This window comes from Coffea eugenioides, chromosome 3 (assembly GCF_003713205.1).
Source record: "Coffea eugenioides isolate CCC68of chromosome 3, Ceug_1.0, whole genome shotgun sequence".
In the NCBI taxonomy this organism is placed as follows: domain Eukaryota; kingdom Viridiplantae; phylum Streptophyta; class Magnoliopsida; order Gentianales; family Rubiaceae; genus Coffea; species Coffea eugenioides.
The window spans coordinates 18,543,975-18,558,534 of NC_040037.1; the positions used below are offsets into that span (position 1 = coordinate 18,543,975).

At 32.8% G+C, this 14,560-nt stretch overlaps 1 protein-coding gene across 1 annotated transcript; it reads right to left on the reverse strand.

Moving 5' to 3' along the window:
- Positions 1–7,393: 7,393 nt before the first annotated feature.
- Positions 7,394–11,147, reverse strand: LOC113765173 (15-cis-zeta-carotene isomerase, chloroplastic). The gene is made up of 4 exons (XM_027309260.1): positions 10,572–11,147; positions 9,522–9,668; positions 9,174–9,383; positions 7,394–7,875 (listed from the first exon to the last, which is right to left on the reverse strand). Exons 1-4 carry the CDS (start codon positions 11,010–11,012, stop codon positions 7,540–7,542), a joined length of 1,134 nt encoding a protein of 377 aa, XP_027165061.1. The 5' UTR covers positions 11,013–11,147; the 3' UTR covers positions 7,394–7,539.
- Between the last annotated feature and the right edge of the window lie 3,413 nt (positions 11,148–14,560).

The following is a 14,560-nucleotide window of genomic DNA, read 5'->3' on the forward strand; positions in this document are numbered from 1 at the left end:
TTCAGGTCTCTATGTTTAGAATCTGAGTAGCCAGAAAAGGAAAAAATGGGCTCAAAACACTAACAATCTCAGTTGTTGTACTAGGAAGATAGAGATTGCAAACAGGTGCACAATTGTTCTCGGATCATCCATTTCAGGTCTCTATGTAGTATTCATTTTTCTCATATTTGTTTTTTGATATCGGTGCATGATTGATGATGTAATTTACATTTTAATGAAATTATAATGTTTTATGAAAAAAAAAACGAAATCATGTGGCATATTAAAGAGCCATGGTCATATCCAATGTGTGCCACTTAAATTAAAGATGATAAAGAATAATGCATGATTATGCAAGAAAACCCCCATGACTTGCAAGTAGGATTCTAGACCAAATTTACCTAATTATTTCCCATTTTATATTATATAATACTTACCACCAGACGAAGATAATAGATCTTTTCATTGTAAAGATCTTTTTTTTTTTCCCTTTTGGGTTCAAGAATGAAAGAGAAGTATCCTTAAACAATGTCAAGAACGTAATATTAAGGAAAAGGGAAGTATATTTATTTTTGTTTTTTTGTTATGAAGAAAATATAAAGCGTTTCACAACAAAATATAAAAAAAAAGGTCAAAAGTTAGATTTTTAATTTATTATTTTCATCAAAAGAATTAAATTTTTAGGTACTAACAATTAGCTTGTAAGAACCAAAAAGTTTGACAGAGACCAAGAAAATGAAGAAAAAAAAATTGTGACAAAGGACCTAATAACCCCAAAGAAGGGGCAGGAGAGAGGGGGGGGGGGGGGGGTTCACTCAACCTTTAAGACACAAGGCAAAATGACTATCCCAAAACTATGCCAAGGGGAGGGCTCATATGGTCTTTTTCACTGTCAAGTTCAGAGTTCAAACCAAGGTTCGAATCCTAATAGTTCGCGGTGAGAAAAATGTGGAGAGAGTTGAAGGGTTAAAAAAAGTTAAAAACAAGAGAAAAAGAGACTATTCCAAAACTACGAGAAGTCTTGACATTAAACCACAATGGGGTAAACAAATTAATACCAAAAACGTTCATACCTTTTGTAAGTAAAAATGCTTTACTGAATGATGAACTGAGCCTTTCTGGGATGTCTTTACGCAGTTACAGAAACAATTTTATGATCTTTCTTGCTATTAGCTCCAAACTGCCATGTCAAAGCATGCATCATTTAGGTAATCTGTCATGAAAGGAAATCATAAAAACACATATTTGATTTTGGTCTGCTTTATCGTTATTACCTTTCATAGATCGATGGCTGGATGGAAATGCAGTAGCTGAAGTCTGAAGATAATACGAGAGGCAACGAAAGTCAACTCCTAGAACAAGTAGAACGTTTGCACCAATGCTTGAGGTTTGTAAATGGTACAGATATATGCGAAAGAGAGGTATGAAAATGATCAAAGCCTCTGAAGTCAACAATAGTAGCATGTTCTACTTGTCTTCATTTTTTGGCCTCACGTTAACAAGTCAAACAAGGTGTTTTGTATTAAAGCTTGAAAAACAAAAAACAAAGGAAAGGATTGTAAATTATTTGAAACAAAGCAAAAAACAAAGGAAAGGATTATAAACAAAGCAAATTATTTGAGATATTTTTAATGTAGCACTTTTTGTGATGTGATGTATGTGAGATAAAAAAATAATTGGAAAGATAAAAATGTGTGTTGGAAATTGTAATGATGATGTAAGCAAATAAATTTTGGCAAATAATTTACAATCCAAACAGAGCTGAATTCAAAGTTTGTCCTAGAATATTTTTGCATTATCCATGATCACATTTTCCAATTGCCTTTTTACTTCACTTATAACAAAATCGTTACAGTAATTTTTTTTTTATTTTTTTTACAAAAGCTCCATAAAACAATAATCCAAAAGTTAGTAGATTATTTGGGATAATTTTTTTAGAAAAATACCGTAACACCTTTTTGATGTAATGTATGCAAGATTAAAAATATGGTTGAAAAATGTATTTATGATGCAAGCAAATAAATTTGTACAAATTTGCTCCGGTATCTGGAGTCAAAATTAATTGTGTGTACCTAAAACATAAAAAAAAGGAAAAAATGGTAAATTTACTCTCAAATTAGCTTCATTTTAAATAAAAATTAGCACCATTTACTTCCTTCTCATACTTCCACAATTAAAGTGACTAAAATATTCAAATAATTTTGTTTAAAATTTCGTATGACCAGATTATATTACTTGTGCACATTTATGGGTTCTTTTGTCATTTTGATCGTAAAAACAAATGTAAATAAGGAGTGAATGAGGCTACAAATACAATAATGGAGTTCTCAAACAAGTACTGTCCTTCACTCCTCCTTGGAATAGGGTGGTCTTACGGGAGAGAACGGTCATTCTTTTTATTGATCAAAAAGTCTACTCTTTTTCAGATCATCCAATTGATGAATTTTATGCTGATATAAATCTTCTTTTTTTTTTTTTTTGTGACATGAACAAGATCAACAATGTGTTCGAAATTCTTATTATTCCAATTGGTGACAAATTAAAGTGATATCTGCTTTCAAAATATATCATTATCACTTCTAACAAATTTTTTCAAGTGAATCTGAGTTTTGGATGGTATGGCTGATTTTAGTGAGTGTTTGGGTGTGTGCCTTGATGAGAGGTGAGAATCCATGTAATTTTTAATAGCTAGTAAAGTTTGAAAAAAAAATGATAACTTATCTGTTAATAGGATAAAACCCCCTTTTATTTTGGATGATTTTTACTTTATCCCCCTACGGTCATTTTTGAAGCACCTTGCGCCTTGTGTTAGACAAAGTCACGTTTGATTATTAGATAATGTCTGAACTTCCGAAGTTGCCCTCATCTTCAACACTAACAAAACATTAATTTGCAATTTTCCCCCACAAACTATGACCTTATTTGCATTTTGTTCTCTAATAAATTTCATAGGCATTTTATCCCTAGTACTTTAATTTTTTTTCATTTTTCTTTATTCCTTCATTTTTTGTTTATTTCTTTTCTTTGTTTTATTATTCTTTTAATTTTATTTTTTCTTTCATTCCTACTTGTCACTTTTATGCTATTACGTCACTTTTCATCATTGATTTGCCATACAAGCAAGAAAACAATTATTTTTAAATTTTTTTTTAACAAGGATAGGGTGAGATTTAAGAAACACAAAGGGGATAGGGGAACTTGAACCTTAACTCCTTAAGGCCTCGACCTTAGACCTTAGTCACTAGATCAAAGTTTCCTCGACAACAAAATAACTATTAAACTACAACAACATTAATATTGGAGTTTGAAATTAGTTATTGATGCTGAAAATTTAAAAAAAAATAACTCTTACAAAATAAAAGAATGAGGAAGAGAAAATTAAGAAAACCAATCATTGTAGTCTACTAATATAAATATATATATATATATATATATATATAAAGCACATTGCTGGTATTATAAAGCACATTTAATTCAAATATAGCCTGCTGGAACATAAGGAGTCTTAATGACCCTATTAAATAGGTTAAAGTATACAAATTAGTGCATGATTGCGGTATTCATGTATTGGGGATTTGTTGAAACAAAAGTAAGACTGTAATTTTCTATGCGTTAGTAAGATTCTTTTTTGGGCAATATAGTACGTGCGGGGCACGTGTATCTATTGGTAGTTTTCTATGACTAGAAAACACTTCTAAAGTAAAAAGGAAAATTAAAAAAAGGGCAAATTATACTTTACCCCCTGTAATTTAGTATTTTTGTACATAATCCCTCTATGGTTTCAAAAATTATACATAACTCCTTCATGGTTTGAATTAAAGTGTCAAAGTAACGAAATTTGTAATCCGTAACCAATTCACCTAAAATGTCAAAAATACCTCTATGTAAAGTTGAAAATTATTTATTAACCACAGGGGGATTATATGTATATTTGAAAATCATAAGAGAATTATATGGTAAAGTATTAAACCATAAAGGAGTTATATGGTAAAACATTAAACCATAAATGAGTTATATGGTAAAATATAAAATCATACGGGGTTAGTGCGTCATGTATATTATGTTTATATATTTTGGTCTTTTCAGCCATTTTAATTTTTAAACAAGGATAGTTTTGAAATTTTCAAAGGTTCCGTTACGAATGATCATTTCTGTCACTTTGACACTTTAATCCAAAGCATGAGGTGGATATGTATAGGTTTTGAAACCATATGAGGGTTATGTACAAAAATAATAAATTATATGGGGTAAAATGTAATTTGTCCTGCACACACACACAGACACATAGAAAACACTTGTCTAAAGTAAAAAGGAAAATTAAAAAAAAAAAACACACACACACACACACAACACATAGAACATATCCAGCAACACAAGAAAGAAAGGATAAAGAAAACCTTCATACCTTTTTGTGAGGAATAATGGTTTCCTTCTGCAAGATGGGAATCTATCTGCTCTTTGAATGATGAGCCCTGCCTTTCTGGGATATCTTTTCGCAGCGTACTTTAGCTCTTTAGAACTGGTGCAGAAACTTTTGCTCTTAGCTAGAGAGCTCCAACTGCCATGTCAATCAATGCATGCATCATATTAGTTAGTCCATCATGGAAACAACTTGAAAAACAAAATACGAATTGGATCCGCTCTACATACCTTTCATTTCCTGTATTATACTCTGCAAGATGGATTTGTAGTGGTGAAGATGAAGCAGTGGAAGTCAATTCACTGAACAAGAATGATTCCACCAGCACTTGGGATTTGTGAACTCTGCAGATGCAAAAAAGAAGTTTGAAGTGTTCAAGACTTACAATTCAATAATACTCTGAACAATATTCTAACCAAGAAAAAGGTGTCTTCATTCTTTGGCACCAATATGAAATTATGAATAAGTCAAATACGCGTGTTTTCACTTTTCTTTTGTTTTCTTTTTCTTTTTCTAGTTTTTTTCCTCCCCCTCCGTTCGACACCCTTTTCAGTCTTCACCCTTCAATTTGTCGTGCAGAGGATTCTTTTGCCAAAGCTGAGGAAACTCAGACTTTTTGGAATAAATAAACCTAATCCCCGAACAACCTTCAAAAGCCGGTCAACTTGTGAAGGCGTCCAGGGGACTTATCTACCCATAAACCCAACCCCCCAATTCCGATGTGGGATAGAAAACCCCACAGGGTGCCCCGCTGCTAAGAAGTAAAGACCCCCCAAGCTCCCCGAGAGAGAGTTTTCTGTCTTTTGCCAAAGCTGAGGAAACTCAGACTTTTTGGAATAAATAAACCTAATCCCCGAACAACCTTCAAAAGCCAGCCAACTTGTGAAGGCGTCCAGGGGACTTATCTACCCATAAACCCAACCCCCCCAATTCCGATGTGGGATAGAAAACCCCATAGGGGTCGTGCAAAGGATTCGAACCGACTTTTTCTGATCCTAACAACGGGCAAGATCCTAAGAGTCTAATTGCCAAAATACTAAAAGTTCTTTCCTGATCATTGGATCGATCCCAATGACTCATTTTTTCTTTTTTCTTTTTTTAATTCAATTGAAGTTTAGGGGGAAAAATGAATAAAAGATTCAAAAAACTATGTGCACTGATATCACTAGTCAAAATCCATTGCGTGTACCTAAAATAGTTGACTTGCAAATATTTTAATAGTACTTCTTTGTCGTATTTTAATAGTACTAATTAAAATGACAAAAAAATTCCACACAAAAAATTTTGCTCAAAATTTTGAATCACCACATTAATATGATTCACCTGTACACACACTACTATTTTATCCCTTTCACTCAGTTCAATAGTAAACAAATATAATTAAGGAGTGAATGAGGCTAAGAATTGGAGTTTTCAAACAAGTAATATCCTTCTTGAAATCAGATGATGAGTTAGGTCAGAATCCATGTATTTGTGTTATAGCTGTTAGAGTAAAAGTAGAAGATAAAGTTAATTAGCATGTAGTAATAGATTAGTAGAGTTTTGAAAAACAAATAGAAAGGTTAATTAATGGCCCAAACCAGAGTTAACGTCACTTAATTTGACATGAGCTATTTGAATTTGGCCATGTAGCTGTAACTTGATGTTATCCAATAATTTAAAATCAATGACTAAGGTCCAACACACTGGAGAAAAGATCATGGTAACTAATCTGTTGTTTTTCTTTTATATATAAAATATCATAATTTCATTAAAATATGCACTAATGGCAGAAATTATATCATCAAACATACACAGATGTCGAAGAACAGATCTGAAGAAAAGATACTACAGATCTAAAAAACAATAAAAATTATATCATAAAACTCCAGATTTAAAAAATGGGATAAAATAATTGTAGCTCTATGGACATTTATGCATGTTTCCAATCGCCAGATCTGCTAATTAACTATATCAAGTGCAAATATAATGATGAGATCTGTCGACAAGATTCAAGAAATTTCAGATCTAATAATCAAAATCTAAAAAAACTCAGATCTAATAAAAGAAAAAACGAAAAAATTATCAAAAAACTCTCACTAGAAATCCCTAGGAGAGAATAAAACTCTCACTAAAAAATTTAGAAGAGAAGGAAACTCTCACTAGACAATCCTAAGTAGAGATGAAATTCTCACTATAAAATTTTATGAGGGATTTATTCACACAATTATAACTAATCTGTTGTTAAGAACATTTATAGCTGAGCCATCGGTTTCTAATGATCAAATTTATAATTATTATAAAAATAGAAAAAACTTTTAAAAATTCATAAATTTTGAGTTATAGCACAATTGAAGATAGTCCAACAAGAGCTCTAATTACAAAAAAATATATATATTAGGAAAATGGCCAAGAAAGAGTTAAATAGAAAAAATGAAAAGATGTCGGCACAAAATTCACTAATAATTATTGAATAATCAACACGATTCCTTCTTTTCCTTTTTTTTTTTTCCCTATTTCTCCTCGTTCTTGAACCATTCTTTAGCAATTCTTTTTCTCCTTCTTCATCTTCTCCAGTCATCTATTTCCCTCTAGTCTAGTAATAATTCTTGGCCGAGACCACAACAAAGTTCTGTAGGCCAATTTACAATATGTGCTAAAGTTGTGATGTTACAAGAGCCTCTCTTTATTTTCTTAGATTGCATTAAGTTATATTTTTCAACTTTATTAATTAGGAGAAAGTGTTTTTCAACTTATGTTACTAAGATTGAACTGCATATGGTACCATATCATACCATTACAAAAGGTCGCATTGAATGCACATTAGAAAGACAAATATCATTTTCTGTCAAAATCAAAATTTAATTTTTCCCCATGGAAGTTTTCTTTTCTTTTTTTTTTTTCTGTTTTTACAAGGAGAATCAACAGTGATTCTCCACTTACCTACTTGATGATTCGAACCCGTGACCTGTCAGTTACCCAAGAGAAGCCTAGTACTAGAATAACCACACAAAAAAAAAAAAAATTGCGATCATAAAATTTCTATCTCTTGAAAATGTATTTGCTCATGAAAATTGCAAAGTACACCTACACATTTGACTAATTACAGGCATATACATTTTGAAAAGACCAATTTCCATGTAAATCATTTCAACCTCCAACTACCAGTGTAGACCAAAACTCGCAGCTTGCATGAGCGGGTGAGCAAAATATGCACCTAAAGTTAACACCGTTATGGTTAAATATGGCAGTCTCAGAAATTCCTTGTAATAATCTCTGGGCAACTTCTGTCGGCCGTCAAGAACAGCAGCAAATGGAATGACACTTGTTCTATTCTTTACCACTTCGAATGCTTCACCATATCGTATCGCCAACCTCCGATCGCCATTCCAGACGCCAAATAAATGGTGTCCGATTAAGCCAACAGAAGCTGCCACTGCTACAGAATTCCCTATCCAGATGGTGTGAGCCAGACACCACATGACCTGTCCAACCATCTGAACAAAGGAAAATAACACTTGAGGCAAAAACCAAGAGATTGGGAAAGCAAAAAGGACAAGAAAACCGAGTTCGATTCCAAACTGCTGATGAAGTTGGAGGAAGACATCTCAAAGAACATCTATGCGAGAATGAACATGGGCACAAAATCAGAATAAAGGTCTTAACATCTATGCGAGAATGAACGCTTGCAATGGCAATGATAGCTCAACCCATGAACATGGAAACAAATGCCAAAAACAGAAAAGTGAATCTGATTGTCTGTAAATTTTACTGTCAAAAGTGGTTGTGAATAGAAAACCAAAATTTTTTACTGCCCAGATGATAAAAATTAAAAACGAATAGAAAAATAAAGAGTGGATATAGATATTCTTTCTATTGTTATTTTTAAAATTGCTCCAGTCTCCAATTCACATTTTCATCTGGCATCAACTGCTGCCCATGTTCTACAGTAAATTACTAACACTGTCATACATTACTTGACTATATCTTGTAAATGGTAAATCAGAAGCTCCAGAAGCCCAAGGTGGAAGCTTGACTTAAAAAAACACAGCTTTCCACTCCACAAGAGAAATGACATTGGTAAATCAGTAGACATTGTGCTGCAGTAAGTGCTTAAAAAATGTATTAAAGATAATTGGACTCATTCATGGCTTTCCAAGTTTTAGGTGTCAACTAAAAGTTGATCACTATTCATTTGGTAGCAAACACAGCAAGTAGTGTGCTGATTTCTGCTAAGGTTTATTAGAGTGTTCTCAATTTACTTTTGTTTGGCAAACATAATTTCATTTTTCATGCCCACTATTATCAATTTTTGCTAAAAAGAGCTTCTTTCTCCTGTTTCTCTATGTTATTCAGAGTATCTTTTTCGTCACACATATGGAAACTGTCATGTGTTGACTGCAGCATACAAGGCTTGTTTGGATCTCCAGAAAGTTAACAGAGTAACAAAACCCCAAGATGGTACACTAAGTGAAAGGAAAATTAGTGGATATCCAGTTCAGTAACTGAATTGAGCATCTCAGTAGTTTGAAGAGACTGATACAAATTTCTTCGAAAAGATTTCAAGATCTATTACACAAAAAAGCAAAGAAAAAATCAAGTAATTCCATAAAAGCTAAACATGAGAGTAACTTCATAGCTGCATGCTTTTCCCTACCTCACACATTAACCAAGACATGTTAACTGCAAAACTAATGGAACACTGACTTCTGCCACTTATTCAGATTAACAAAAAAAGGCAGAGGAAACCAAACGTGAAAGTGAACAACACTACTCAAGATACTAATTACCATACCTGAGGGTGCCTTGTAATTCTCATTATCCCTGTTTCCCAAATATGCATTTTGGGCTTGTCCACTGCTGCTACCTCTAATAAATTGAAGGTTGATGGATAAAGGAAGAAGAAGGAAACAAAGTTAGAAAGCCACAATAGGTGATGTAGCCAAGGCACACCCTGTAGTTGCCATAACTGGACTCCATCATATCTGTGGTTGATAAAATACACCTGTAGAAAATTCAGTAGAGCTTTTAGTTAATCAAATCAGTAACCGATAAACACGCATTTTATGGAAAGGGGCTCCAAAAAAACTTAAGAGCACTAAAGTAGAAAAACTTGGGCAATGCAGATCAGTTGGGAACTCACAACAGTACTAACAGCCAATGGAAGAGAAATTCCAGCAAACAAGACACGATAAGCACGCTCTCCAACGATTTTCTCACCTGTGTCTCTGAGACTCGCCAAACCACTATGGACTACCGCAAAAATGAGCGTCAAGGTCAGCATTACAACCTGCAAGAAAAAATAGGTTGCTTAAAATTCCCAGTTAAAATCAGTAAAAAAGATGATTGCCATGAACTAATTCAGTTCTGGACAAAGATAAAACTTGAGGGTTCTCAGTGAAACTTTAGAACTACAAGGGCTGAAGAGAAAGAAAGGCAAAGTTCAAGGAATAAATGAACAAATATTCCAATTGTTACATTTTGAGCTTTTTCATACATTATGGTCCCCAAGAAATAGCCTAGTCTCAGTTTAGTTCTCCACCTTTCATTTCTAAGTAAATTGCTCCCCCAACTCTTCTAGCTTCAAAAAATAGTCCCTTATCTTTCAATTGTAACACATTCAGTACCCAATATTCATAAATTTTCCATTCATAACTTAAGCACAATACATTGAAAATGTAGGATTAAAATGGGAAGAGGTATGATTTACAGGTCTTGAGTTCAAATTCCCCTTATTCCGCTTCTTAAATCCCACCCCCCACCTGCTAGGAAAAAAAAATTAATTGTTTGAAAAAAAAATGGTAGGGGATTGAATAATAAAGTATTGAAAACTTAAGAGACTAAATGCTACTACTCACAAAACATTAAGGTCCAAGATTCTAATTAACCTTTTCCAATTTTAGTACTAGGTCTTTCATGTTCTCATCAAAGTAACAGCTTAACTAAGCCCTTTAAAAAAACTTAGGGACCAAACAAAGTGGAATTACAAACTCAAGGGACCAATAATGCAAATTTCCACTTAATTCAGTACGCAGTACCGACAACTCTATCTACAGCAAATAACAAAATGGTCCTTCTCCAACAATTAAACTACTAAAACTACCAAACTCATATAAACAAAAAAATTGAGCAAAAACCCATAAATTTATAAAAATTATTCTGTTGAAAATATATTCAAATTTGAGTAACTGACCTCGTGACTATCAGAAACGGAGGAAACAGCATTGATGAAGGCTTTACCAAAGCCAGTGGAATTATCAATCCAGGCCACGTTAAGAACAAAAAGCACAATTCCCAAAATGGCAGTAAAATAAATCCAGGAGGAAATTTTCTGTTTGGACAGGTCGAATTCCGCAGAATCCTCGCCAACGAGGAATTCAGTTTCCTCTGTTTGATTCCCAATTGCTAACGGAATTAACGGTCTCTTTCTGGGGTTTGTTGAAGGGAAGAACAGTGAGTTAGTTTGTGGGGTGTTTGGAAATGCGGTTTTGGAGGGCTTGTTTGAAAAGATGGGATTGAGTGAATGATAAGGGGTTTTAGTTTTGGGGGCTTGTTTGCGGTGAAGGGGGGAATTCGGTTTGGAAAATTGAGGGAATTGGAAAGGTGAGTTTGATAAGAGAATTGAAGTTGCCATGTATTATTATGAGTGGTTCGTTGTGTGTGAATTTGGGGGTTTAAGAGAGGTGGAGGAATGTGTTGTTGTTGTTGGGGTGTGTGTGTGTGTTAATTTAATAGAGGTGGAGGAATGCGTGCGTGTGTGTGTGTGTGTGTGTGAAAATGGGGCTTAAGAAAGGTGGTGGAAGTATACGGGAAGAAGGGAAGGGAATCTGGAGGGAGAGGTGCTTTTGGGAGGGGAATTTGGGTTGGGAATGATAAATGTTACATATTGGTTGAGGATTTATTTGAGTATTTTTATTCCATCTTTGGAATTTTCGTTTGATTTAGCTATTTTTAGATGTATTTTTTAAATATTTTACTGTATTAGTGTGTATGCAAAATATTTTTTGAAATTTATTTTTTTTGAATTATTTTTATTTGTATATTACCGCAACGTTGCATTTTTTTTTTTTGAAAAACTTATTTATAAAAAAGGCCAATTCAAACGGAATTGTCTACTCATTTTTACCATGATTTTCCAATATTTTGGATTCATTAAGTTCTCATGTCTGTTAATTTAGTCCCTTGTTTTGTCTGTAACCTAAGCTAGTTTTGATTTTGAATAATATGCATTTTTTGTGCAATAGTTTGAAACGATACATAAAAGAACATGGAATTATATAAAAACTAAAATAAGAATCAAACTTCTTCATACCAAACCTTTTTGTTCATTCCAAGTGCACCTCAGAAAAGCCAATTGAGAAGGATTGCAAGTAGGTTTTGTGCCTGCAACTACTTATAGTGAAGTACTCAGTCGGTTGAGGTGCTGTAATTTGTTTTCTTGACTACAATAATTGGTCACTAATCAAATTTCAAATTGATGAACAATTCATTTTCCTGCATCTTATGATAACTATCCTTGGCAACCTTCTCCAATTCTCAAGACCAAATAAAAGTAGAAGAAAAGTTCATTACTGAGATCTGAGATTCATAAAATTAGACCAAAAACATGAGAATGATATCTGAGATACAGTTTAGCTGTTACAGTTTAACTTTTTTCTACCTCCTTTCTCCCCATTTTTGTTCTTCCTATTGTTTCCCTTGCCCTGTTTGCTTTGAGAGGCCTTATTGTTGTCATTGTTTTGGGAAGCAGAAGCAACATCAGAAGGCTAATTCTTGACCTTTTCTTCAGGGACTTTCCCAATTACCCCCTCAGGCTCTGTGTTATCAGTTCCTCTAAACAAATTTTTGCCATCATTTTCCTCCTTAGGCTCAGCATCAGAAACTATCCCAGAAGCAGTTTCCCTTGGCACAATTAAATCATTATCATTATCATTATCATTACTATATAAAAAGTACCATGAGTCTACTTTGGAGTGCGAGTGTAAGCAGTATTTTGATCATAGTTTTTGTTATTCCAATTATGCCCTTTTAAATTTGTTATTAAGGCTTCATTTAATCTTAATTGTGGATTAAAGTTTAATTATTGCACCCAAGGTAAGACAAAGGGTCACAAGTGACTAGAACTTCTGTTATTCCAATTATGCCATTTTAAATTTGTTGTTAAGATTTCATATAATCTTAATTATGGGTTAAAGTTTAGTTATTGTGCCCAAGGTAAGACAAAGGGTCACAAGTGACTAGAACTCCAAAACTAAAAACGTCATATTTAATAGAGAAGATGTCACCCATTGCATATTCAAGGAACATGAAACCACTGCCAAAAAAAAAAAAGCATCCAGGATATAGTTGTAAGTGGTAGTGTATAAAAAGTACCATGAGTTTACTTTGGAGTGTGGGTGTAAGCAGTATTTTGATCTTAATTTCTATTATTCCAATTATGCTCTTTTAAATTTGTTGTTAAGGCTTCATTTAATCTTAATTGTGGGTTAAAATTTAATTATTGTACCCAGGTAAGACAAAGGGTCACAAGTGACTAGAAATTTTGTTCTTTCTATTATGCCCTTTTAAATTTGTTGTTAAGGTTTCATATAATCTTAATTGTGAGTTAAAGTTTAATTATTGCACCCCAGATAAAACAAAGGGTCACAAGTGACTAGAACTCCAAAACTAAAAACATCATATTTAATAGAGAAAATGTCATCCATTGCATATTCTCGGGACATGAAATCACTTTCCAAAAAAAAAAAAAATAGCATCTAGGATATAGTTGTAAGTGGTAGTGCATTAATAGCAACCCTCAAAACAAGAAAAACTGAAAAAAAAACTGAAAACTATTCATAAAATGACATAAAGTGAATAACAAATGAACCAAGAAGATGAGAATAACATTCCAATAAGATTAACCATTGCAGAAGATTTTTTAGATTTTGATTCTTTCAATAAGTCACATTTTATTTCCAAGGAGATGCACTTGCAAATTGATGACTGCTGGGGACATCTCATTAAGATTGAATTCAAAAATTCTCCCGATAGCTTCCTGAGCTGAAACCCATCTTGCATCTTCAAAGAGTTGAATTTCATCTACCATAGTCTCACCATCAGGGTGTGCTATGTACTACTCCTGACCTAATGCGGGTTGCACCTTTCCAATTTTCAAAATTATGGCTTGCAATCATACAACCCCTACAATTATAATGAAAATTAAAAACTAAATGGTCAGGTTATAGAAAATCTAAAACTAAAATAACACTATCAATCATTAACACCAACTAAAATACCACTACGAATCATTTACACCAATCATTAACAGCTAAAAAGCAAAAATTGAAAACCCCTACCAAAACTTAAAATACAATCTTAAAATCATATGAAGGTAAACAACGAATTAATCACAGAAACTGAAAAAATTAATTCATATGACATAGAAGACAACATTACATTTATATAAATATTGCATCTTTACTAAGTTCTACACCCAATTTCCAACACCCTTAAAAAGTGAACATGTCAAAGCTTACTCCTATTTTTTAAAAAAAATTACAAAAAAACTCTAATATTCTGTCTATTTACTATGGCGACCAATAAGCAAATCACCATTATATTTATTCCTTTTTCTACTTCTTCTTCAACTTTGCAAAATTTAATTTTGGTCCATGATAAAGTGAGAAAATATATACTTTCATGTTCATCTGTTAAATTTTTATTTATATTTTGCAATTTATTACCATTTCTTATTTACATTTTAATAAATTTACAGGGAACAAAAATTCAAGCTATCATGTTTGATGATATCATCACAAGATTTGGAAATAATTTTCAATACAATAAGTTGTACTTACTTTCAAATGGAAGTGTGAATAAAACTAGAAGTGGCAAAATGGATTCATATCCACCAATCCATCCATATAAACCAATCTTAAATGGATTTGGATGATCCATATAAATTCAATGGTTTTAAATGGATAACCATTTAAATCCAATTATATTGGTGGATTTAAATGGATTATCCATCTTATCCATATACATCCATTTAACTTAAAAAATAGAAAACACATTTATAAAAATGTGAGATAAAATCTTGTGGGACCATCTATTCTTTTCTTCATAACTTTCTCATATGTCAAATTAATTTTGTGGGACCACCTATTCTTTTCTTCATAACTTCCTCACATGCCAAGTTGC

What these genes read in the sequence shown, in the direction of transcription:
- LOC113765173 (XM_027309260.1), bottom strand. Translation starts at nt 11,012, where the DNA reads ATGGCAACTTCAATTCTCTTATCAAACTCACCTTTCCAATTCCCTCAA. An exon ending in CCGTTTCTGATAGTCACGAG is followed by an intron (nt 9,669 to 10,571) that starts GTCAGTTACTCA and finishes TTTTTCTTGCAG; the next exon opens with GTTGTAATGCTGACCTTGAC. An exon ending in GAATTACAAGGCACCCTCAG is followed by an intron (nt 7,876 to 9,173) that starts GTATGGTAATTA and finishes TCCTTTGTTCAG; the next exon opens with ATGGTTGGACAGGTCATGTG.